This window comes from Cucumis sativus, chromosome 3, assembly GCF_000004075.3.
Source record: "Cucumis sativus cultivar 9930 chromosome 3, Cucumber_9930_V3, whole genome shotgun sequence".
Taxonomy (NCBI): Eukaryota; Viridiplantae; Streptophyta; class Magnoliopsida; order Cucurbitales; family Cucurbitaceae; genus Cucumis; species Cucumis sativus.
In genome coordinates, this window is record NC_026657.2 from 845536 (window position 1) to 872310 (window position 26775).

Sequence of the window (26775 nt, forward strand, 5' to 3'; positions counted from 1 at the left end):
AATTTTAATCCAAGCTCAAAATGGATAACCGTAATCTTAACTCAAGCTCAAAGTATCAATTTCTTTTTACTATATAGGATGTAAATACTTTTCGTTTTCTTCTATTTATGTAAATTCCCCTATTTTAAATTTAATTCTATGAATATACCAAAATATCAAAAAAAGATAAAGAGATACTAAGCTAAAAATAAAAGTCGACCTAAGTTCAAACAAACGCAAAAGCTCAACCTAAGTATAATATTAACGTTCATCGTAACATTTAAACCAATATTTTAAAAATTTTGATGTAACATTCAGGACATTTTAGGTGTAAGATCTATAGAGCAATCTAACGTATGGAAAATTCGAATGCGTACAATTTGCAGGTTTGTCGCACTAGATTTTTCTTCTTTTTCGTAGCACAAAAGTTGAACAATCGTCGTTTAAGATGTTATATTCATTTACCTATTTTTAAACTCATTTACCTATTTTTGAATTGACATTTGTAGCACAAATTATAATAAAGAAAGATGGAACCAAATTGATATCCTCGAATAAACCAAAATATATAATGTCTACATCAAACTCAAATCAAATTGACTAGAAATATTATAATTTATTACATCGAATCTTTATCAATATTTTTTTAAAAGATATTGTAATACAACTTATGGATAGGAAATTTGAGATCGAAATCTCTTATTATTAGATATATATAAGTGTCAGTTGAGTAAGCTCATGTTAGCAAATTATGAAATTTTCTTAATATTTCAATTGAAACAAAAACTCAATATACATATATATAATGGTTATTAGATATCAATAAATTGAGCATAATTGAACCGGTTAAGATACAAATCTTACGATTTAAGAGGTTAGAGAATGGAATTTTTCACACTTTTCAGTTATTGTTGAACATATGTAAATATTTACTAACTTGTTTGACCTAAATCTCATCCAAAAGAAATAATAAATCCTATCAATCAAATTCATTAATTATATGAAATTTATTAATCCAACCTAATAAGTCTTTGAACTAAATTTTTTTATTTAGTCTAAAATTTTAATCCAACCTAAAGTAATTCTACTAAATCCATCTAGATATCTTTAAAAAATTGTATCAAATTCACCTATAAACTTGTAAGTAGTAGCAATTCATACCATATAAGTTCCAATTTTAATATGTTTTAAATTATATAAATTAAATTTATATTTTAACACAAAAGTTTTTAAAAAATTTATTTATTTCTTTGGTTGATATAATATCGTCAAACACTGATAGATAGTTCCTACGTTTCATCCAAACCCTACATACGATATTTTTTTCAAAATATAAAAGGTTGTTTATGAAATTTTAACCTATAAAACTATATTGTATCTTATCAAGTAAATGGATTAAACAAAATTTATTTCCAATAATTTCATGATAGCATAAATTTTTTTAGAGAGAATATCAATTTAAGCGTTGAATCAATTTAAACACTAGATTAATAATTGTATCGATTTAAATCATAAATTTTGAGGTTTGTCAATTTAAACATCAAACTAATTGTTATATCAAATTAACATTTAACTTCTGTGAGTGTATCAATCTAAACCTTAAATTTCATTAATTGTATCAATTTAAACATTTCAATTATAATATGACGGAAAAAATAACTAGAAAAACTCAAACAAAAAATATACGTTTTTCAAAGTTCAAAGTTTTATTTGAATTTTTTTTATCAAAAATTCGATTTAAATTGATACTCATGGTCTAATTTAATATAACCCTTAGTCTGAAATGGTTTAAATTGAAAGAGCAGAAACACATTGGTCTCTTTTATTCATTTCTCAAATATATACGTAAGTACGTAAACACTTTTTTAAATAATAGAAGTGTGGCACGTGATGCACGTTTTCCATTAATAATTTGCTGTTGTTTAATTTTATTTTTATAAAAAGAAAAAATAATTATAAACGCATCTACCCTAAATATTCATGCCCAACTCAGTTCAAAGCCTATGATGGAAATTTGGGTCAAATACGATATTGGGTTCAAACCCAGGCTCAATAAACAATTGGGCCCAAGCCCATTTTGGAAAAATCAAAGGTCAAAACTCTCTCAATATCGGCTTATAGTTTTTATGTGCTACATTTTACTACGAGTGCTTTTCAAAGCAATCTATATTTTGGAAACATTTTTTAAGGCTCGTTTGGTCCTTAGACTACGAACGATCAGTCCATTTCATGTTTTGTTTCAAGGTTCTCATAATTATAGGATTAGGATCACGATCACCAATGAGTTTAGTATAGATTTAGTCAATTACTACTTAATATTTGTAGGTATTTTAGTATAATTATGCTTATCAACTTCCTTTACAATCAAAGTTCAAGTCTTATTTGTGTAGTTTGTTTTTTTTGATATGTGACTATACTACTTTTTCTTTATTTCTCATTTATAATATGTCACTATTCTCACTTCCCATTTAATTATTCATAACTTTCTCAAATATAGATTATAACAACACATACTATAATAATTTGTATCATAAACGTATAGTATAATAATCTATTGGTTATAATAACTCACTTCGCGTCCCTTAACTTTTGTGAGTTGTTTTTAATTGTAACAGAAAAAAAAACTAAATTTAAAAAAACGAAAACTTAACAACCAATTTGTTTTTTTGTATTTTATTAGAATTTGACTAAAAATTCAACTCATAAACGATAAAAATATGCAAACAACATTACAAAACTAAGAGAAAGTATATTTGGTTTTGTTGATTTTTTTTAAAAGGAAATCATTATACCTAAATGAAACTTTAATTTTTGAAAATAACGTCTATTTTATCTCAATTTCTTGCTTTGGTTTTTCATATTTGAATTCAAAACCAAATTATAAAAAAACAAAATCAAATTTAAAGCTTTGTAGTTTTAAAAATGGAAAAGAAAAAAAGAAATGATTACAAAATCGCCTTAGTCACGTCTTTTTGTGAGTTTTAAACGAACATATAATTTGAATTTTGTAAGAATGAGTGGTGGTTGTTTGCAAGTGGACCACCAAATATTGATAATATCTTTTGAGTGAAGATTAATTAATTTCTCCTCTTCCTCTTCATAAAGAAAAATAACATTTCCAATGCTTTTTTTCAAAAACCTCCATCAAATTTCATTATCTGCTGACAAAAAAAGAAAAGGAAAAAAACAATAATAATGGTTATAACTTGTTGAAGATATATACACACAACTAATTTTGTTTCATGAAATTTAAATAGTTTGTCAATTTTCTATTTTTAAAAAATTGGTTAAAGAAAATGCGTAATAATTTTTTCTCTCTCTTTCCTTAAAATCAGTGGATATAAATGAAAAAAAAAAAACAAAACAAAAGATAGATATAAATCAAACGGATCGAAATCTATCTAATCATTTTATACTATTCTCTAAATTTTATTTGACTAATATGGTGTAAAACGTATAATTTCGACACAATTGAACTTTCTAAATTTTCATAACATAATTCATTTAGACTTTTATCATGACTACATTTAATAATCATCCACGTATAAACTTTTCAAATGATCATTCTGCAAATTCCAAAATAAAATGTCGTTAACAATTAAAAAAGAAATTTGTCTTCTAAAAATCAAGAGGTTAAGTTTTGATAACTATAAGTTTCACACGACAATATTTTTAATAAAACATAAGAAGTATGTATATTAATATAATAATTATTTTTACATCTCCATCCTTCAAAAAAATGATACATCCTATAATATGATAATATAAAAAATTAAAATATTTACAAAAAAAATTAGTAAAATTTGAGATTATATGTATAATAACTGATAAATTTTATTAATATTATTTTATGGTGGTCTATTATTAATATAATATAAAAATTTATTGCATTTTTTAAATATTTATGAGAAAGTATAAACCGTTTTTTTTTTTTTTTTTGAGGTTGATAAAAAGAAGATGAGATTAGGAGAGTGTGGGGACACGTGGGCCTAAAAGTAGTAATTACGTGTCGGCCAGCGAATAGATTATGAATCCACCACCCACCCAACCCCTAGGGGTAGGACGAACCTTCGCTTGCCTTTCTCCTCACTTCAACTTCTTTCTTTCTTTTTTCTATTATCACAATTCTTTCCTTTTCTCTCTTTTTCTTGAATGTTTCTTTTCTCCATTTTAAAATTTGAAATTAATTAAATTATAAATTTAGTCTTTTATCGTTAAAGTTTATGTCCGTTTGGTTATTAGTTTTAAAATTACAAATACAATCTATTCATTACAAAAAATTGAAAATTGAAAACTTCTTCAGATATAAAAAAAAAAAAAGTCTCAAAATTAGTTTACCACCAAAATGTAATTGAAAATAATTTTTTACAATTTAATTAGAGTAATTTATATAAATGTAAAAAAAATCTAAAATATTTACAATCTGCATAACACAATAAGAAAAACATGGGATGAACTATCATTTTTTTATAAATTTTATATATTATTTGTGATTTATTAATCTCAAGCCATTCCGATGCCATTAAGGCTCGAGATATATATATCAAAATTTACATGATCGTGTATCACCCACATGTGATCGATTTATAGCATGTTGACTTTATTAGTTTTGATATTTTACATAGTGAATTTGTGAGCTTTTTCTATTTTAAAAAATATTTCATATAATTTAAATATTTTTTTCATTTGTTATATTTAAAAATATAAATTGAATTTTAAATTAAAGGTATATTTTGAAATTTAAAATTAAACTACACATATGAAATCATGATTTGTTATTTAATTATTATTATTTTTGTCTTATTAGAAACTCTTTCTAGAACGTTCAATTCTCCCACCAAAATTTGATTTAAATATCTTTGAAAATTTAATTAAGTTGATAAAAAAAGAAAAAAAAAACGAGGTAAAAATATTATAATTTATAAAGAAGATTGCAACTTTACTATTAAAGATAAAATCATATAAAAGGGACAAAAAATGATTGGATGCCATTCCTTTTCTTTTTCTTTTTTTATTTTCATTATTCTTTTTTTGCTTTTTTTTCTCACATTAAAAAAACAATAATAATTCAGATTCCTTCAATCAAATGTTTAAAAAGGATGCAAAAGGAATGGCATTGAAAATAACTAAATAAAAGTGATTCAAAAATTCTCAATAATAATAAAAGTAGAATTAGGAATCTCTATACACGAATACTAGCACGAACTGTATCTTCCGCTTCGATCTTTTTCTAATTCTATAATCTTATGGTCATTTTTGTTTGGTGAATTGTTATAGATAATAAAATAAAATAAAACTATTTACAAAATATAACAAAAATAACACTAGAAAAATCGTCGGCTGTTTTTGAAAATTTATCTTCTCGAATTGTTTTTTTAATAATTTTATATTTAATGAGTGGATTGTGTTTTGAAAATAATATAAACATTTGAAGAATTATTATTAATTTTTTTTGTTGTTTTACAAACCTATCGTTTGGTTTTTATAAATATAACAAGTACTCGTAAATTTTCGATTTCAAATAAAATGTTAATGGTCTAAGTTAATTTAATTAACATTGTTTTATCATATTTAGATTTTTTTTTTGTTTGCTTGCCAAACACAATAAGTTGAAATTGACCGTACTCAATTAGTCTATATAAAAAAGTTCAACTAAATTATTTTATTTTGCGAATCTATAATCATATATTACATCGTTGCAAAAACATTGCTTTATTCGATAACTGTTTAGTTTTTAAAAACCGTACTTATTTTTTCACCGATTATTTACCCTAATTTTTATCTTCGATGAGAAACATTCGAATTTGTTGTTCACCATACCAAAAGCAAATTAAGTAGTATTAATAAGATTTTTCTAATCAACTAGTTATTAAACGTGGTTTAAATAAAATCGTAACGCATGATTCGTTAATTTTATTTATTATTTTTCCTTTGAAATAAAATTCAAACCTACATTTACCTTTATACATGTATATTTTATATATTATATTGCACATCATTATCAATAACAATATCTCTTCGTTTTCTTCCCAATTTGAGATTCGAATATATATTGAAAGCAAAGATTCTGTTGCTTTCACTAATCATATTTCAAGATTCTCGAAACCTACCTTTTTATCTTCACACAAATACCCATTTATTCTATTTTTTTGAATTTTCGTATATATCTATTAAATGATATTTTGATTCGATCTTATTTTTATTAGTGAGATTTTAATTAGATTCCATTTTAGTTCATCAACTCTACGAATCAAATTCTTATATTTTTTGTATTGATTATCATGTACTTCACTTAAAATCTGTCAATGAATTCTGTATTTTCAACATTTAAGTTCCTTTCAATGCTCCCAAGTTTTTCATATCTAATACGTTTAGACGAATTTTACATTTCCCTCTCTCAACGACAACCAAAACGAGCATGTTTTATTATAGATGAACGACTCCATCAAACTATAGTCTTAACTGTTGGATAGATCATTGCCTCTTTGAATTAGTGGAAACTAATTATTGATGCAACGTAAATGCATAACAATCAGTGTGGGAGCTTTGAAGGCGTTTGGTTGGGATGAATTCATTGAGTGATGGAGTAAGGTTTGAAATTTGATATTTTGCAACTTGCAAGTGTCTGTATTATATTTGGTCGGCCAACGTGCCTAATATTTACGTAGAGTCTGGTTGCTTTGAAGTGTCAAGTGATTCATTTCTCTAACAGTGTATCAATGAATATTTTAGGGGTATTCTCCATCGTCAAGGAAGCTAGGTAGAATTTGATCGATAGTTTGGGACCATTGCTTTTTCTCATATGCAGAGGCGCGTTGCGTTAATTAATTCTATAGTAAACTCGTTTGCACAGAAGATGACGTTTGAGGAAAATTCATCTCTCCCAATTTATTTACATATAGTTTTTTCTATCAACCTAAAGGTGAAATGTTCAACTCTGATCACACCTCACTCGTCGTAAAAAGAAAAAAAAAAGTTAATGAACTGTTATGCTTAATATGAAATATAAAGTTATAGATTATATCAGTTGGCAAATTTTTAAATTTAAGCACATATATCATAAACCACGTATATAATTTAAAATTTGATTGAGTCGAAGATTATTACTTTTTCTCATATGTTGAGGAGCGCTAATTCCTCACTGAACTCTTTTACGACGTTGTTTGAGCAAATTTCATCTCTCGTATATTCTCTTTACTCAGAGTTTGTTCCATCAACCTCGAGGTCAAACGTTCAATTCTCTCACTCGTCCATCGTAAAAAAAATGAACGACCAATAGGTCAATGAGCTATTATACTTGACATGAAGTACAACGTTTTGGATTATACCGACTTGACACATCTTTAAATTCAGGCACCTATCACAAAACCAAATATAAAATATAGACTACCACTAAACTAATCATATAATTCTAGAAAGTTCATCCACTAAACTCATGGTGTAAACTTTATGACTTTTTATTTAACAAAGGGTAGCATGGTTTTCAATATTAACTTGCTAATGGATACACTAACCAATATTAAATAATGATGCAAATTAATGATAAAATCCAAATTATCACCTTTCACGTTTTAAGTTAAATCGAAAAACTTAAACTAAAACAAACTGTATAACCAAACAAACCGAATACCTGTTTATAAAAAGATTAAATTTAGTTTTTATAATTTTAAAAATAAAACAATGGAAATAAAAACTATATATATAGAGAAAAATTGTTTTAGATAATTGATATAAAAATTAACAAATACAGAAGTTTTTTTTTAAAAATATAACAAAATATCAAAATATATGTATCGAACACGAAAAAGCCACATATCCACAAAGTAAAATACAAAAAATGTCCCCGTTAACCTGACACTGAACACACGTATATTCAGTACATGATTTTAGATTTAACTATGTAAAATTAAATGATTTTTTTTTCTTTTTTCAAAATTCATTTGGTACTTTAGATTTGGTTATTTGCTAGTATGCCAAATTTAAACAAGATTTTTCAAGATTTATTTGGTATGTTTAGATTTCGTTCGACTACCAATATCTCAACACAAAGATATAAATATTTGAAAAATTGCATTAGATGACAAATTTTTTTTAGAAAAAATAGTTCATAATCGGATGTAAAATGCTTTTAAATTTACTATTTTTGTAAATTTGAAAATGTAAGTAATGTAGATTCTATAATCATAAATTATTTGACTTGTTTTATAAACTCCCCTAGATATTTAAACGTTAAGTTATATTTATAAAAATTTTGGATAGATGTAGGATATGACATGAAATTTGTAATTTTGATATTTTATTTTATAGAAATAAAAGTTAGGTATGAGAAACATTCCAATTAAATATACCTCACGAAGTTACCAACTTAAGTATCCATCACCATTAGCAAAAAGGAATTTTGAGCGTTTAATAATTCCAAAAGGTGAAAAAGGCTAAATATAAATAAATAAATTAATTTTTTTTTAAAAAGAAAAATGAAGGAAATCAGTCAAAATTCAGAAATAAAAAGCCAAAAAGAGAAAGAATAACAATTAATTCATAAATTAATATAAAGGGGGACCAATCGGTAGCTGGCAAGTGGCACTAACCAACAAATCATAGAGGTCGAAATCCGAGTGCAGGTTAAAAAACGGTGGGTCTGCACGTAGATAATGGAAACCATTGATGTATAAATAGCCATCGGTGTGGGTCATGATGGAAAATTAGGTATCTTTACCTTGGTTGGCACGCAGCAAAGATCTCGTGTTTTTTTGGGAATCCGTCTCGTTTTCTTTGTGGCTTTGAGAAGATTTGAGGGAAGAGGAAGAAGAAGAAGAAGGAGGAGAAAGTAGAAGAAGAGCGTTGAGGGAAGCTCTGGATCCGTATTCTTCCCGTTCTTGGCGACGGAGGTTATGCTTCTTCATTTATCGGTATCGATCTTTTTCCGATTTCTTTTTGTGTTGTTGTGAAAACTGTGTCTAGGTCATCTTGATGTGGTTTGATTGACGGATTAATTGATTGAATTCGGTGTTGGGGCTATTGGGTTTATTTATCTTTCGATTTATGTTTTTTGTGGTTAATTAATGATTCGACGCCGGATGACGGAGATATTGTTGCGGTTTTGTTTGTTCATTGATTGAAGAAATTGTCGTCGGGTGGACGTTTGTAGCGAGGTGGTGTTCGTTTTGTTTGCCTATTTGTGAATTTGAAGATTTGCGACTAGTCGGTTGGTGAATTGGTGAATTAGGGTTTGTTCAGATTCGATGTCGGAAATATTGTGAGATTTTGTTTGCCCACTTATTGTAAAGAATCTCGTTGGTTTGGAGTTTTGGGGCATTTCTGTTTGCTTCGCTTGCTTATTTGTGAATAGGAATTTTTGTGGACCTAGTTGGTGGATTAGGGTTTTATTTGGATGAGCTCGGGATGTATGTCATATTGTATTGGTTATTGATTGGTGTTTTCCTTGATAAGTAATTAATCTTTGTTGGAGTTGGAGTTGGCATTTGCGTTATTTTTCTTTTCTAATTAGTTTTGTCTCTTGGTTTTATTGTACCAATAATTTTAATATTGTGATCAGTTTTGGGTATCTGGTACCTGGTGATCTTTGGTATCTGATAAATTGAAGTTTTGTGTGAATTATGTCATTTATGACACCACCTTTTTTTGCTCATTCGATAAAATTATACTGACCTTCATTTTTTATATCATTCATGAGTATGTGTCTAATGATTTGGTGGTATTGCGAACTATCAGGTTTTCGAGGGCCTGGATATAAAGGGATTTCTATATTTTCTTGAGATATGGAGCTTGCTTCTATTTGGACAAATTCCTTCCAGCATCGAGTTTGTTCTTTCCAGGAAGTGCTTGATTGGCGTTTCCTCATTCTTGGAGATTTTCTTTTGGTTTCCTTTGTCAATTGCACTTAGTGGTCAAGTTCTTCTAAATGATCAGCACGAGAGGCGTAATGAAATTACTTTATAAGATAGGTGTTGGATCGTTAGTGCAACTGTTCAAGTATGGACTATATTTAATGATTATTTTGGTCAATTTTATTCTTTTGTTTCATTTTAACGATAATGCTCTCTTTCTGTATTTGTTATTCTGGATGCAGAGCGTTGTTGATGCAGCATCGGGACGATTTTCTAGGGGAAACTTCTTTAGGGGTATGATGGAACGTGCACTTTTCTTTTTTATTTATTTTGTTTTATTTTTGTATTTAATTCTAACCTCTGTCCCCTTTTCTACAGAGCTGAGTTCTGTTAATGAAACATCGAAGCTTGTTTTCACCACTACCTGAAGTCAAGACTATTGTGTTGACCTCTGCTGGAGCTTTTCTTATTCGTTCTTAATCTTTGTTCCTGATTGGTGATGTTTAGAGCGTCATGACCTTTCTTATTGGAGGATATATCTTTAATGTCAATGTTGAATAATGAGATAGCTACAAGTTAAGATCATAGTCATCTGGTATCTCCAACTGCTCTGTTGGTTTGGACAGTTAGTCTCAAGGTTCAACATGTTCAGTGGTGTTTGCCATATATCACCGTATTGTTCCTCTCTAGAAGTTGAAGCTGCGGATTTTGTAATGAATAAAGCTGCACAACCTGCTCATCAGAATTTTTCTGGTTTTGTGCATTTGCATTTCACCATGAAAAATTAGTGGTGGTTTTTGCTAGATCAGTGCAAGACAATTGTTTACTTCTTAGTCTTTTTATAAAGATAAATGCGAATTATCCTTTTGAAGTTTCTTTACTTCTTTTGAATAAGGGAGGTTGTCTTTGTGCCCCTACGAGGAAAATGGAGAGGTTGGTTGTTTCTCATAGCCTTAATGGTTTCTTTTCTCATTTGGTTGTGCAATTTAGTTGATTGTGTATGCATTACTTTTGTTTATTGATTTTGTTACTACTTTTAGGTACATGTTAATCAAGGAAGTTGGTGATGGTACTTTTGGAAGTGTCTGGCGAGCTATCAATAAGCAAACTGGGGAAGTTGTAAGCATCTGCTGATATCTCTTTGTGTATCTTGAGAAAAACTGTCTGAAAAATGATTATTTTCAGTTTTACAATCTTCTATTAATCAACAGGTTGCAATTAAAAAAATGAAGAAAAAGTATTACACATGGGAGGAATGTGTCAATCTGAGAGAAGTGAAGGTGATGCATCCTTAATTTTCTTTTCTCATTCCGATTGCCTTCTTTTTTTTCTTATTCTGAAGTTAATTTTCTTTATTTGTTATCCAAATATAACAGTCATTGCGGAAGATGAATCACCCGAATATTGTGAAGCTCAAGGAAGTTATCCGGGAGAACAATATTTTGTACTTTGTATTTGAATACATGGTTAGTCAGTCATTTTGAAATTTTTTCCATATTTAGGTTGAAATTATTTTCTACCTGACCTGACAAAAATTTTATGTTCAGGAATGTAATCTTTATCAACTCATGAAGGATAAAGAAAAACTCTTCTCAGAAGCTGAAGTACGAAATTGGTGTTTTCAAGTCTTTCAAGGTCTTGCCTACATGCATCAGCGAGGATATTTTCACCGTGACCTTAAACCAGGTATCTCAGTTGTTCTCGTGTCTAGTAGAGTGCACTGATTTTTGTGGGTTCACTTATGCTATCTGCTATTAATTTTTTAACTTTTTAAAGTCTTTCTAGTATGTCCTTTTTTTCTGTTATACGGGATGTACTTTTTACATAATAAATATTCAGAGTTAAAAGTGTTCTATAGATACTTGGAAGAAAATATGAATTGGGTTTCATAGATTGGAAAATAGAAATAGCAACGTAAATTTCATTTGAACACTTCGTATAATAGGTGGAAGGAAATTTTTGGATCAGGTTTCCTTGATTTTCTATATTGTGATGCATGACGTTTGTTGTTTATTTTATATGTTGCTATTGGTTGTTTCCTCAGCATATTCATAATAGTTTCTGCAGAAAAAGACTTGTCTCCTTTTTTTATTTGATTTATTTAAAGAACTTCTTTTTTTCCAGAAAATTTATTGGTTGCTAAAGACTTGATAAAACTTGCTGATTTTGGGCTTGCTCGTGAAACTAGTGCAATGCCACCCTATACTGAGTATGTTTCAACACGGTGGTAAGTGCATCTCATCTCTTGCCTGTTGTAAATTCTATTGCATTTTGTTGCCCCTCTGCACTGGTTGCAGTGATGCCATATAGTAAGCCTTAATCTTGTGTCTCAGGTATAGAGCTCCGGAGGTGCTGCTTCAGTCCTATCTATATGGTCCTAAAGTTGGTGAGGAACAGATTGAACCTACATTTGGTTCAACCCCATTAATGCCTAATCCAACAGGTGCTTACTCTTTCCTTTTATTTTGCAGATATGTGGGCAATGGGTGCTATAATGGCGGAGTTGTTTACTCTTCGTCCACTTTTTCCCGGAGCAAGGTGAGCTTATGCACATCCGCTTATTACTTGTCAATGATTTGTGCATCAATATTCTTAGTAGCTTAGTACCAGTCCAAATACTGATGTCTTGATGATTTTAAGATCATGCTGGTGTTTGCTTTCACCTGTTTCTGTAAAATCTGCCCATCCTCCTTTTTCTTGTCAGTGTCTATTTCATAAAAATAATTATTGGGGTCTACTTAAGCATTGACTTTTTAGTGAACGTTTTGGCTTTCTGTCACCTATTTCCATGCTGTTTATGTTTCTTCCAAAATCTAGTCAATCATGCAGTCCTTGGAGATTCATATCTATTGCCTGAAATTCATCTCTCCCTTATCTATGCAATTCTATTTTCGAATTAGATTTGTAATTTTTGTTTTTGTAAAATAATAAAACACAAATGAAAATTAGGCCTGATTGTAGTCATTTAACATGCCGGTCAAATTGTCAGCTAATTTGTAGAGTTTTCTTATTGTTCCATGCAGTGAAACAGACCAAATCTACAAAATTTGCAATATACTTGGCACTCCAACTATGGATACATGGTCTGGTGGGCTTTGTCTTGCAAGGAACATCAATTATCAGTTCCCGCAGGTCAATCTCCTTTGTCCTCTTTTGGTTCTGGTATAATAACGATGTAAAATACTGTATTTGATGTATGTGCTTGTTTCCTCTTGTGCAGTTTAATGGAGTTCATCTCTCTGTTGTTATTCCCTCAGCCAGTGATGATGCAGTCAATCTTATTGCAGTAAGTACAAATAGATGATGGTTGAAATTATTTGATCTTGATCTGTTAAACATGAAGCTTCTTGATTTCATTGGATTAAATGCACCTTTATTTATTTATTTACTTTTAATTTTTTCAGTCACTTTGTTCATGGGATCCGTCCAAGAGACCAACAGCTATGGAAGCCCTCCAACATCCCTTCTTCCAAGTAATCCTATAGTTTTCAACTAAGACCAGCAAATGTATATAATTTCATTTGAGATTTTCTTATATTTATCTTTTGTGTGACAGAGTTGCTACTATGTTCCACCGTCTCTTCGTGCTAGACCACCAATTACTCGGACCCCTCCTTCTGGTATGTTGTGTTTATTTTAGCTCCCTGTTTTTGAGCATAATAATCTGAAAACTTTACATGGTCGGACAACTTCTGATCTGTTCCTCACTACTACTACTGCAGCTGGAACAAAGGATGTATTGGAGCAGCAAACTGCTAAAAAATATCCTGTGGCTTTATCTGATTCAAGAATTGGTGGTAATTTCTCTTCTCCGAAGCTGCCTGCGTTGTTGAGCACAGGTACCACATTTATTTCTTGGTAGCCCTTTTCAAAATTGTCTACTAACATTATTATATATACAATTTGATTGGCTTGATTTCTGAATCATCAAAACCTTTTTGCAGGTGTGCAGAGGAAGTTGGATTTGATGAACCAGGTGAGCTATATTATTATCTGCTCCTTCTTACCCAACCACCCTGAAATTTCTGGCACCCACAAATTATCACTTACTTTGTTTCATCTTTTTTTTTTGCTATTTTAGGATTTAAATAAGAATGATAAAACCATGAAGAGTACAGTTAGACAACAGAAATACCGACCACCTGTGAGGAATAGCCCTACCAGTAAGTTCATTTTAAACTTTGATTATCGATGAGGATGTGGTTTATGTTATTTTGTGGACCCTTATTAATTTCATTATTTGCATGTTTTGACAGACTCTATCTACAAGGGAAACAACGTGCGTGGAGTTTCAGATACAGGTGAAAAGTTGGCAAACATGACAATAGCCCCTCGCAAGCCGACTATTGGGCAGCTTCCTCGTCCGATGAAAGCAGGTGTTCGTTGGAGCAGTTCCTCTAGCGATCTGTTGATAAGGCCTGCTCAAGAGTTCCAAACTGGCAACAATTACCCCAGGAAGGTTGCTGGATGATAGACAACCCTTCCTCTCGTTATCTGTCCTTATGGGTATTTTTATGTTTTCGTGTCTTTGAAGAGATCGTATGCAACGCCCCCCCCTCCTGGGAATTTATGTAATAAGTGATGCCTCTGCTGACTCAGTTTGTTTTTCGTATCTTGTTTGTTACATACTCGTGTTTGCCTTGTGAAATAGAAGATTATCAGTTTCTTCTTTCTCTATTGATTGCCTTGTGAATAAAAGGCTCCTCTTTCTTTGTTAATCATCATGTGTGGGAGATGAGAAAGATAGAAGAGTCGTGGGAAGAGGGTGGGAGATGAGAGCTAAAAATTGCCTAAACCTACCATTTTAACTCAACCTCTTGGGTTGGGTAGTTTATACTGTTTTCCAACTTCTCTCTTTGTTGTATTCTTTCATAGTTTAGATTGTCGCTGTCTTTCTTGTCTCAACTATCTTCTCTTGCTCTCAATCCTTACAAAATGTACAGCATTTCGTTCTATATTATGATAATAACATCTCAAAGGGGTCAAATTTAAAAATTTCTTATGGTATAGGCATTTAGTTTCATTTTTACCGCAAAAAATAATTTGATTTAAATGTATGGATGTCAAAATTGACCACTGCCCTCTTACCAAAGGGGTTATTATTCGTTCAGAATAAAAGAAATGAAAAGTCAAAAAGGAGAGTCCATTCTCATTCTCTTTGTTTACTGGAAGAAATCATTCAAGTAAACAAACCTTCAATCAATCTAAGTCATGCCCATCTTATCAACGACCGTGTGATGCTCCTCTGAAAAGAAATGAAACCCATAGTTCTTAATTATCCACAATTAATGATGTTCACATCTGTTCTTCTTCTCACCAAATTACATTGGTATAAGCTTTGATGGTGCATTGAATGTCAAATCATCCTCATGTCACTTACGGTAAAAATTGGAAGTTCTAAAAAATTGAAAGGCAAGTCGTAACTACTTAATCTAAATTATACAGAAGATTGCTATTGTAACATACCGACTTGAAGAGGGATCATTGGAAGTATTTTCTTCCATCCTAACAAGTATTAGTGGAAACTTGAGTCTATTACCACTTGGGTAAAAGTAGAGATGAAGATTTGAGTTTCTAACCAACAGTTGATGATATGTTTCTTAAATAATTAGATAGCTATGTTGTGGTTAAAAGTATCCAAATTTCTAAAATGCATATGTATTGTAGAGTTTCATGGCACTGATTAAAATACCAAATGCTTAGAAGGCAAGAGATGATATATTAAGCATGAGATAAATCCATAAACTCTTTTTTGGATATATGAAAAGAAAGACAGCAACAGGACTTGATAATTTTTTTTGATAAAAATAGATTGTATAATGAATATTTAGAAGAAAAGAGAAGGAGGAAAAAAAAAGGACATGGCTTGGAAGAAAATAAAAGAATGACTTGGAGAATTCTGATAGAGAAATCAGAAGTTTTGGTTTTTTTTTTTTTTTTTTTTTCCTTTTGTTGTATCTGTGGTGGCTGGTGGTGAGTAAGTTTTCCTTAGCAAAAAAACACTATATCCAGCTGATGGCTTTTTTTGAATATTACATTCTAAAGACAAAATTTTTGGAACTCCTTTTTGGGACATGAAGGTGCTCCTTCTCATACTCTTTTTAGTTTTAAAACCTGTTGCTGCCATCAATAAATTATAGGTATTGAGCTTGGATCCTCTCCCTGTTATGTTCCCACCATTGCTTCGCGTTCATTTCACCAAACCTTTCACGGCTGTCCATGTAGAATTAAAGAATGTCAATCCATCTTTTAAGTATCTATAATATTATTGTGGATGAATGTAAATGTAGATGTTAATTACCTGAATCTAACACGACGAAGTTCTCTAGTGCCATCAACAAGCTGCCTGATAGTTATGTAGACCCCCGGTTCATCTTCCTCGACCCATTCCGCTTCAATGTCGCTTGCATTGCTAATGGAAATTGAAGGCTCGTCTCTAGAAGAGGTTGTTGTGCGTGATGCTTCCATGGAGGACATGTCACCTTTGACGCTGCCTGCTGGGTAGGCGCTTGAACCTGCATATGGGTGGCTGTTTCCATGATCATAATGCTGGTCAGATGGAAATCCTTTACTTCCCGAAGGTTTATAGTTTCTCGGCGTCCAATCTTTGTTCGCAGAAGTCATCGGACTATCCCTTCCCACTTTTGAGTAAGAAGAATCCCTCTGTTGATTGTAAACTTTTACTTCATATCAGAAAATTTTCTCTAAAGATGATTGCAGATGTTTACTAAATACAAGGACCCAAACTATTTTTTAAGTACTTTTTATTATATCCGTAAGTTTTCGAGTTAGATTACACATTGTTCGACAAATATCATTGGACAACCTATATAGCGCTACAATAACATAATTAACATAATTAAACAAGGCATTGTAATTGGGAGAAATAAAAGTCAAAAGGCAAAGGTTTTAGAAGGCTTACCCCGTCCTCAGTTCTTGGTGGCGTATGAAGAGCTTGTTGATTGAATCTCTGGACATTATAGAGCTCCGTTATTCTGTCATAATTCTCTCCCCACCATCGCTGAGCTTGCCATTTGTTAAACATTTCTCGACTTCAAAATAGGAAAAAACGTATCTTAACTTTGCTAGCAATTGTAAATACTACAAGTCAGTCTTTATTAAAATAAACAAGATATTAATGAAGCTTGATTACAACTTTTGGCATTTAATTTTCAAAATTATAAATTTCGTCCCTTTCAATTTACACACGTGTATATATCTTTTAAATTTACAAATTCATTCGACACTTATGATTCTATGTTAGTACAAGTTGAGGGTATGGTAATTTGAACTACCACCTTGTACTTGAAAAGGGAAAAGCCTAGGATTCCCCCACCCAACTTATACTAGAAAGGAAAAAGCTTAATATTTTTAGATGTAAAATTTTAATTTTAATTTTTTTAAATTTATTAAGAATTCCTTCGATACACAATTGAAAATTTAATAGACGAAGAATTAGATTGACACAAACCACGAAACTCAATAGATTAAACATGTAATTTAATATATTAATTATAGGCATAGTAACCGACAGCGTTAAGCATTTAAAACTCAACTTACTTGAAACGAATTCGTTTTAAATCATTGCCTCCATTGGGTAGGGACACAAAAGTAATGTGAACGCCGGGCTCCACTTGTGCCATCCACTCTTTCGGCTCATCCTCATCCTCAAGCACCACATCACATGCTGATATGGTGGAATCGCCTCCAGGGGTCTGGTCTCCTCTGTAAGCCGCTTTAAATCTAGAGTCAGATCTTGTATGTGGGTGGCGATTAATAGGAGGGAAGTCCCAAGCAGGGGTTGAACTTGCACTTGCCCCTCCTATGTAAGGATATGGAACCCCTTCTGAAGCTGTGTCAAAATCTGGGTAAGGTCTCTGCCCTTTCTTATAGCTACTGGAGCCTGTGCAAGGCTTGCACTGCCTATAAGCACCAGAGAATTTCAACGCCATGTCCTTAATCTGTCAAATTTAGCCTTTACATAATCAGAACATGGCCAGCTTAAGCACCTCTTAATATTTTCTAAAGTATAGTTAAATACTGAAATTAGGGGTGAAAAAATAGATCGAAAGATTTAAGATGGCTTAAGGTAGTTTTATAAATGTTCAAAATGAGCTAGGAAATCGAACAATGGTGGGCTTTGAGTCACCATCCGCCACTGAATGTCCTTTCCATTTTGTCTGGACCAACTTATGTATCCTTTTGACTAATCTAATGTGACAACCTGCACGATCTTAAAATAATATTTTAGTATCAATCATAGGTAGCACTTGCACGAACTCGGTCTTTTATTTACCACACGGCCCGCTATGATCAGTTTATACTTTTTTTTTTACCCTTTTAACCTAAATAATACGTTCTTCATTGTATTCAATACATGTCACTATATTAATTATGGAGTGACGCATACAGTCCAGCCATCGTGTATCAATAAATACGCATGAAATTGAACAATTTTTGCTTGGTGAGAGATACATCCACTTTTGAATTACGTGGAGCATGCTGAATGGTGTTTTGGGAAAGTGGAAAATACAACTTGAAGAGTTACTTTGGAAAGATATTTTTCTTCTGTATTTAAGAAATGAAATAATAGGCATCATAAGAATTAAAATTTTCCTAAACAATCAATTAGAAAAAAAAGTAGCTAATTTCTTATTGCCAATCAAGTGGTAGCTCATCCTGCAAAGAAAGGGTTTGGTTAAGAAACAATACTTTTGAAAAACAGTGCGTCGACAAAAATTCAATGGTGGGTCACATTCAGGCGTTCATTGGGCTGTCCTTTCTTAAAATGCGTCTTGTCTATTCCAAAGTGAATATGTCAATGACCCCACCGCTACTTGACGCAAAATGTGCTGCCACTATTTCTTGGCAAAATCACATTTCCAAGACAGACTGGACCAGACACCCCTGCTTAGTTTAAAAAAACCTAATCCCGGAAATGAGCGATAATACTTACATTATTATGGAATTCAAACTTGATAAATCGTTGGAAATACTTCATTAGGATGTTCATAATTCCCCTAACTAACTAACTAACTATAGGAACAATAAGGTGCACTATTCCAACATTTCACCTTCCAAAAATTAAATTTATCTAGCGACATTTACTGAAAGTTATAGTAAAAAGAGCAACCCCCCACTGTTCTTCACTCGAATATAATTATAAAGTAGTTAGTGGATCAGAAAGGCTATCCTGGAAATCAGATTGCCACTTAATAATAATTCCACAAGAGAAAAGTAAGCAAACAATTCGTACTGGATGGAAGGCTCGAGGTAGGGAATGTGGATCTTCTCTCCATAAGGGCTAGTACTAGTTTGATCATTTGGGAATTGAGATTATTAAGAAACAAAAAACAAAAAACAAGAATCTTTTATTCTATCGGTAATCGGGGGGCCAAGAAGAGCAGCAGGTCAGCAAAGTCAGATTATTGACACGACGTGTCTCTAGGAAAGCCACGTGGACAAGAAAGTTGAGACAAAATATTGGTAAGCTATAAAAAAAACCAACTGGGTTTCTTCAAAATGACAAAACAGAAACAAAAACGTATTAAGGAGGGAGCGGTTAAGGACAAAAGGTTAGAGCGTGTCATAAACAAAGCACAAATATAAACACTTTCTTACCTAAATTCGATCTTAAAAAAGATTATAAAAAAGAAACAATAAACATTAGGCACGTTTGTATTGGTGAAAAGATGGAATAGATCATAGATGGTCCCCCATTTATCGGAAGGCTAATGGGTATTATGAATTTGTCTGTTTTCACAAGATGGAAAAGAAACTGAGAAAGCAAAGACGTAGCCGGAGCAAAACATAAAAAAAAGACAGAAGGGTATAGGATTAAGAACCTGCGTTGTCAGGCTTTTGACGGCTTCCTTTGTACTAGGCGTGCCACTCCCACGCGCAGCCCCATCCTCACCTCCGTCGTCTGTCTGTTTCGTACATGCTATGCATGTAAACATTTTGCTTCAACTTTCCCTTTTTTTTACTCTGCAGTTAACAAACAAGTAGGTTCCACCTAGAGGTTTAGCGTATACCAAATTCATGAAAGAAAGAAAAGGAAATCCCAAGAATTAATTGCATAATCCAACTACTTCCCCTTTAATTCTCTTTCTTTCTCTTCTCCATTGATTGAGTAGAAGAAAACAAACAAGCCTTCCCTTTACCCAATACTTTTTTATTTTTATTTTTATAAGAGATAAACACGAAATCCACTAATACTCAAGTAATAAAGAGCAATAGTTTCCATTTTTCCAATTCCACCATCATTTAAAACTAACTTTCATGAAAAGATCAACTGAGCAGAGCAGTAATTTCTCTGTTTTTTCAATAGCTTAAGCAGTTAAAGAAGGAAAGAAATAAAGGGTGTGAATCATATATGGTGTGTGTAGTAGGTACGCGGCTAAATGGGACAAAAGGGAATTGGGGGAATCTGAAATAAATAGAAATTCGTTTATCGATCCGCGGGAAACAGATGGGTCCTGGAGAAAGGAAAAGGGGAATGAAAAAGGAAAAGGGCTGCTCGGGATCAGAGACGACTAAGAAAAGATCAGAATAGGAACAAGAGAGGGAAGAGTTGATAATTGAAAGGAAAGTAAATGAGGGCACAGCCTATTTGAAAGTAGTCGATTGAGAGAGACCGAGTGTGGTACATGCTTTGCTTTACTCTTACAAAGACGAATAAAGAATCAAATATTTTGTTAATGCCAAAGTTTCTGACAACTTATTGGCTCTTTCTTTTTTCCCTATGGGCAAATCGCATCACTCTTCCATGTTCAAGAAATCCAAAATTAAAAAGAAAAGCAAATAAGAGAGAGAAATAATGCATTAATTAAAACCAGCAGAGATTTCAAAATTAATCGTTTCAGATTGAAAGCTATGTGTGAGACGACAGAGAGACAATGAATATGGGGGAAGATAACAATGCAACATAGAAGAAGAAGAAGAAGAAGAAACAGAAGCAGAAGAATGATGTTGATATTTTCTTTTTTCCTTTTGGTTCTTCAATTTAATTCTATCTTTATTATTCGAAAACGACTGATCAAAGCAAAAGCCAACTGTGATTTACGTACTTTGTCCATCTTAGGCCCCCTCTATCAACATCCCCACCTCTTCCACGCCCTAATTTAATTCTCTTTTGCAGACTTTCCGCTGTTCCTCTTTATTTCTCTCCTCCACAAACCTAACCTAATTTCTTCATTTCTAGCAAGAACAACGAAACCAGATTGAAAATCTCGATGTCCCAAACTGTAGGAATCAACGGATTCAATCAAATGATTCAAATGCACACTTCCACGAGTCATGAAATGACATCGAACGAATAAACGAATGAATCTCTATTCAAAGAGAATATTACAGAGAATGGATTGAGAAACGATTCGAAACGGTCTGGATCCTCAAAACAGAACTCGAATGGAAAAAAGAAAATTATCAGAAGATTCCATGAGAAAGCAATGCTCTGTTTACTTGCTTAAAAAGACGATCAAATTGAAGAAAACGGTAAAGTAAAAGTAGTAAGAGTCTCACCTCGTAGCTTATTATCCACCGAAAAAATGGAACAGAAATCCGCCGCGCACACACTGATTGGCTGCTAAGAAAATCCTTATCCAGTCACCACTACTACAACCACCGAATTCTCAACTCCCCTTTCCTCAAAATCTTTTTCCGTTTCACGCAATCTTCCCTTTAATCACAGCAATGGCAACCACCATCAACCGCAATCAAAATCCCTAAAATATCGCCAAACAGAGCATCTTCTTGCTTAATTTCTGCAGTTACACAGACAAACAACACATTCTCTCACTCTCACTCTCTCTCACTGATTCTGTGCCAAAACCTCTAAACAAACAGCAGAATCAAAATGCAATTTAGAACCCAAAATGAACACTCGCCGGTAAACCCGCCGGCGTTCACCGGCGGCGAACAAAAAAAACCCCAGAAAAATAGAGAAGAAAATAAAAAAAATTGTTCAGAAAGGGAAAGTTTGGGATATTATGGTTCCGGGTTTTACGTTAGAGAGAGCCCAAATATCGGCAAAATTAAAATCTATAGACAACAAAGAAATCGAATTTGAGAGGCAGTTATTTATATAGAGAAATCCGAATTGACGCCGTCTGGTTTTTAGCCGTTAAAGTAACGAAAAATGTCTTTCTTGTGTAAGGGAGAGAGAGGAGGGATTGTTAACAGTGGATTGACGTTTGGTCATTACCACGGAGGACAGCCTGGGCCCACATGTTTCGGTGACGTCTTAGTGAGGATGAGGATCTCAAACGTGCATTCGAAGTAGGGTACGTGGCAGAACTTTATTGGATATCAGTGTAATGAGAATAAGATCAACGGCGGAGGAGATTCGTTTAATGTAAAAACTAAATACAATTTTTTTATATATATTTTGATCAAATCACTGCACGTATTGAAAAGATTTCAATTCTTATTCAATCGCCTCCTTCGATTTCTTTCTCCTTTTTAAGAGAAAAAAATATATATATATATCCATTTTAAATTGTTTGAGCTTTCTTATATTTCAATCTTTGTTAAATAACAAATTCATTCCATCCAGTTATTAATGAATTCTTCACCTTTTACGTTATTTACGTGTCACCTTTCTTTTAATGTTTTTGTTTTTTTGTTATATATAGTCATAGGATCGTTTAGGTGTTGGTTGATGTTTCTACTAATGATTAGAATGGTAAAGTTTGTGGTCGTGGGTGACTAGACAAATATATAATGCTATCCACACTCTTTAAGTCATCTCTTCTACTAACAACCAAATTACGAGGTTTCAAATATTCATGGTCGAAAATGGTGGGAGGAAAGTAATGCACGTTCAAAATATGTGGAACTTGTTTAATATATACATTCCAACTTCCTAATGAACCAAACAATCAAATTAGAGATGTAAAATAATCTAAAACTGATTTTTTTTTTTTTTTATCGAAGGACGGTTTATTCTAACATATTTCTAGATTGAAGATTTATAATGCATAGTGATCTACAATTTAGTTCTTAAGTTATAAATAAAAGTTTCAAAGTAAATATGGTTCAATCGATATATATCACGTGTTAATGTCAGTAAGGTCTATGTGTAGCTTGGGTACCTTCCGCTTTGTTGTATTAGTAATTTTATAGAAATTTACATTTTCGTCAAATAATGATAACGATGAATACATAAACGTAATTACGTGAAGAATACAAACATATTAAAATGACTAATGAAATTTTACTTATAAAAGAAGACTAATAAAACATTCCATCACTTTAACTAAAGTTGAATGGTAGATACCTTACTTATGTAATTATTATCGAACTATACTCATCTATTTTTAGTTTGAAAATTGACACTACATTGCATATAGGCATTATATAATTTTCTACTAGCTTCATTTAATAATTTCTAACATGTGTAGATTGACATAAAATTTATACCATTGATATCGAAGTCAAAAGTTTGTTCTTCTATATCATCATACCGTCTCAAAAAGCATTATTTAATAACATTTTTTTATGTGTTGAGTTGAATATGTTTCAATATTTCTCATCAAAATAACATCTTTTTTTATTATGAGTATTCGAGACCATAAACCTCATATACGTAACCGTACAATAAATTTAAATAATTTAAATAAAAATGTTAATCTCTATGTTATTATTGTCTTCATTACTTTTTATACCTAAGAAAACGAGCTAAAAAGACATCTTATCAGTCTTTCAAATTCCATAAGAAAAACCAACGATATAAATAGTTAACAACTGTAGGGATTAGACAACCATAAACAAATTGTTTTACCTAATTAACTTGTGACGAGCCAAACTAAGAAAAGCACAATTAAGTCCACGAGCAATATTATTACCAAACAAACATCTTGAAACCTTACATAGAAGGAAATAATATCCAACCATCATGATAACATTGATCTCCTCATTCCAATAAGAGACAAAATCTCCAAATGAACAACCAATAAAACTAATATACACACACACGTAAAAGAAAGTTTATTCATAACTTTTTCTTATCTTAATTGACATTCTCTCGAGTTATCGAGTAAGTTTAACGTAGTCATCATAAATCAACGGAAATATCTTCGTTTTGTAGTCTTTTTCTTTATATGTATTCAATCATATCAATATAGAATTGTCATGAATTTATGGTCTTATCCGCTTATCGTTTTAACTGTATATATTTTTATATTTCATAGTTAATACAAAATATAACATAAAACGTTTTTGTTTATAATTAAAGGCGTATATATATTTAAACAATATAACTTAAAAAAGAAGTTTGCATTGCTTAGCTAGTGACACATTTCCTTAAATATTAGAATTATTAGGTATATTAATGATTTTTTTTTCAAAAAGAGAGGGAGAAAAACAAAGACAAGGAGACAAAATATTTAGATTTTATTTAGGTATAAATAATTTGGAATGATAAAAGAAAATTGATTGAGGATTCCATTTTGAATTTTAGTTAGCATTCCACCCAACAAACAAACAATGAGGGCATGTTGTCTCCATATAAAGAGAAAATAAATATTTTCTAAACTATTTAGTTTTATATGGTTTAGTGGTTGGATAATGACACTTCCTTATAAGTAAGGTAGTAAACTTAATAATTTTCTCTAATAACAGTAAAATTATAAAAATTGATAGATTTTTATCACGGTCTATTAATGCTATTAATAGAAGTATATCAATGTCTATTAATATGTGTTATTAATAGAATCTAAAAATTGTATATATTAGCAAATATTTTATCAATTTTGCTATTTTTGAAATTAGTTTAAATAAAAAGTAAAGATTAAAAAACTTAATAGAGAATTATTGCTTTTCCTTTAAAATTCAAATAAAAGTTGAATGGTTTGTTTTAAAACCTCCATTATCATTTACTAGATGAAAACTAATGTAAATTCGAACGTAGGAAAACTAGGGTAAATATAATAATTGATTAAGTCATGCTTGAATTGGATTAACTTAATTTTGTGACACAAAATATATCAGGTGAACGTAGATACGAAGAAGTATACAACAAAATAAACATATTAAGTTTAAAAATGGAACGATGTTCTTACTTTCGAATTTTCCACTTTCAATAATTTTTTTTTATCACATCTCATAGTACCAAATCACCATTGGTTAGTCTTATCATATCAAGTGACACGACAACGTTTAATTAACAATGTCATTGACAAAGATACACTAAAATCAAATTTGAAAGTTTTAAGAAAATAATTATTACTACTTAACAAAAAAAAAAAAAAAGAAGGAAAAAATGGAGGGTAAATGAGTAATTTACATAAGTAGTTAATTGTTATTGGGCAGTCACGCAAAGAAACAAACATGCCACTGGTGGGGAGTATTGTAATGTCTAATCCAATCAGATTGCACGGGTGAGGAACTGAGATGCCCTGCAGGTGATGATATTACCAAAAGTAATAATAAAATTAAAAACTAAAAAAAATCAAAATTGGAATTGCAAGGAAGAAAATCAAATCTTTGAAAGCTTCTGTCAAAGCTAAATCGTAAAAAGATATTCTAAGAAGCAAAAGCCCTTTACCTATGAGGTGTATTTGTCTCACTATTGTACTATATCACACTAACCCCCTTTTTTTTTTTTTTTGCCTTGATGAACCTCCAAAGATCCCCTTTTATATTTTAATTTTGTTTTTTAAAAGTGGAATAATTTGAATATTTATCTTTAATTTGAATCTCTTTCATTTTGTATTTTTAGTTTACATGCTATAAATCTTGATATGTCACATCGTTTTTACGATATTCGAGAGTCATACATAAAATGATACATATTAAACTCACGTGATGGATATTCGGAAGAGGAATTTACTAAAGTCGATAAAAGAAATTCGTTAGTCAACCAATAAATTATCGAAAAAATCACGGTTTTCTATGAATTGATGTGGTGTGAGTGTATAAGTATACTACTCTTTGTCTTTTGTAATGTAGTGTTTATATAAAAAATGGAGACATTTAGAAAAGAAATTATTTGGAATATAGCTCAAATATAGTTATAAACCCTTGTGTATATATATATATATATATATCCTCTTTTACTGTATGGGGTAAGTTTAAAACTTTATGATAAAATACTAAAAAGAAAAAACCATCCAACCCCTATAATTATAATTCATCATATAGATGAGTTATTTATTTTTAAAAAAAATTAGACGAACAAAAATGAGAATGAAAATAAAATCTACACGTGTCCACTGTACTATATATGCTCGAACTTTAAAATATTGAGATAGAAAACGATAATATATTAGTAAATTAAAATATTTTAATCTGTATATTTGTAGATTTTATATTTTCAATTGCAAATCTACTCATTAATCCATACTATTGATGTATTAATTCTTTTTTTTTCTTAATTTTTACCTATTAGCATTTTTACTATAAAGCTTAGATCAAACAATATGTTCACATGTTTCATGTTTTATTTTCTTGTATTAAAAATTATTTTCTTGTATTAAAAATTAATTTTATTATTTAACTATTTTTTTATAAAAATAACTTTGAGTTTGTTGAAAATATAAAGAGTAATAAAATGGAATGTACAAAAGGGGTAGAAGATTAAAATTAAAACCCATTCAAAAGTATTTATACCAAACTAGTATTTTAACTTAAAAAAATGGAGATGTTTGCAAAAGTAACAAAACAAATTATGATAATAGAGTCCATATTATTATATTTTTTAAATTACTAAAATAACAAATTTAAAAGTAAATAATCCTCTAATATCATTAAATACTTTTTTATATTTGTCACATTCATAATATACAAAATGATGTTGCAGACTATTATTTTTTTTAAAAAAAAATTGTTTTATCATTTAATTTAAGTTTTTTTAAATAAAAAATAGAAGATCAGTTTGAATTTCCACTAAAAATTACAAAATAGTAAAAAAAAAAACAAGAACAAAGGAAGGTATAAAGAAGAAGAA

The 26775-nt window shown here is 30.8% G+C and overlaps 2 protein-coding genes across 3 annotated transcripts; one reads left to right on the forward strand and one right to left on the reverse strand.

Moving 5' to 3' along the window:
* Positions 1-8658: 8658 nt before the first annotated feature.
* On the forward strand, positions 8659-14545 carry LOC101210621 (cyclin-dependent kinase F-4). 2 transcript variants are annotated; one of them, XM_004146072.3, is made up of 19 exons: positions 8659-8888; positions 9712-9972; positions 10070-10121; positions 10206-10760; positions 10868-10946; positions 11039-11107; positions 11204-11293; positions 11375-11513; positions 11952-12054; positions 12161-12213; positions 12299-12365; positions 12851-12959; positions 13048-13113; positions 13232-13300; positions 13384-13447; positions 13550-13666; positions 13772-13803; positions 13909-13990; positions 14084-14545. In XM_004146072.3, exons 4-19 carry the CDS (start codon positions 10753-10755, stop codon positions 14296-14298), a joined length of 1362 nt encoding a protein of 453 aa, XP_004146120.2. In that variant the 5' UTR covers positions 8659-8888; positions 9712-9972; positions 10070-10121; positions 10206-10752; the 3' UTR covers positions 14299-14545. The 2 variants fall into 2 exon arrangements, with proteins under 2 accessions (XP_004146120.2, XP_031737775.1); XM_031881915.1 differs by having other exon boundaries at positions 8664-8867.
* A 1001-nt stretch (positions 14546-15546) lies between these two features.
* Positions 15547-21874, reverse strand: LOC101210860 (protein BREVIS RADIX). Its single transcript, XM_004146073.3, has 6 exons — positions 21351-21874; positions 19673-19814; positions 17388-17788; positions 16750-16879; positions 16129-16490; positions 15547-16040 (listed from the first exon to the last, which is right to left on the reverse strand). The coding sequence occupies exons 2-6, from the start codon at positions 19784-19786 to the stop codon at positions 15962-15964; spliced, it is 1086 nt and encodes a 361-aa protein (XP_004146121.1). The 5' UTR covers positions 19787-19814; positions 21351-21874; the 3' UTR covers positions 15547-15961.
* Between the last annotated feature and the right edge of the window lie 4901 nt (positions 21875-26775).

Excerpts from the sequence above, each read along its gene's own strand:
- LOC101210860 (XM_004146073.3), bottom strand. The coding sequence starts at position 19,786 with ATGTTTACATGCATAGCATGTACGAAACAGACAGACGACGGAGGTGAG. Across the intron at positions 16,880-17,387 it reads TTAAAACGAATTCGTTTCAA|TCGAGAAATGTTTAACAAAT; the intron begins GTAAGTTGAGTT and ends CCTATTTTGAAG. Across the intron at positions 16,491-16,749 it reads CACCAAGAACTGAGGACGGG|AGGGATTCTTCTTACTCAAA; the intron begins GTAAGCCTTCTA and ends TACAATCAACAG.
- LOC101210621 (XM_004146072.3), top strand. Across the intron at positions 11,514-11,951 it reads TCACCGTGACCTTAAACCAG|AAAATTTATTGGTTGCTAAA; the intron begins GTATCTCAGTTG and ends CTTTTTTTCCAG. Across the intron at positions 12,366-12,850 it reads CCACTTTTTCCCGGAGCAAG|TGAAACAGACCAAATCTACA; the intron begins GTGAGCTTATGC and ends TGTTCCATGCAG.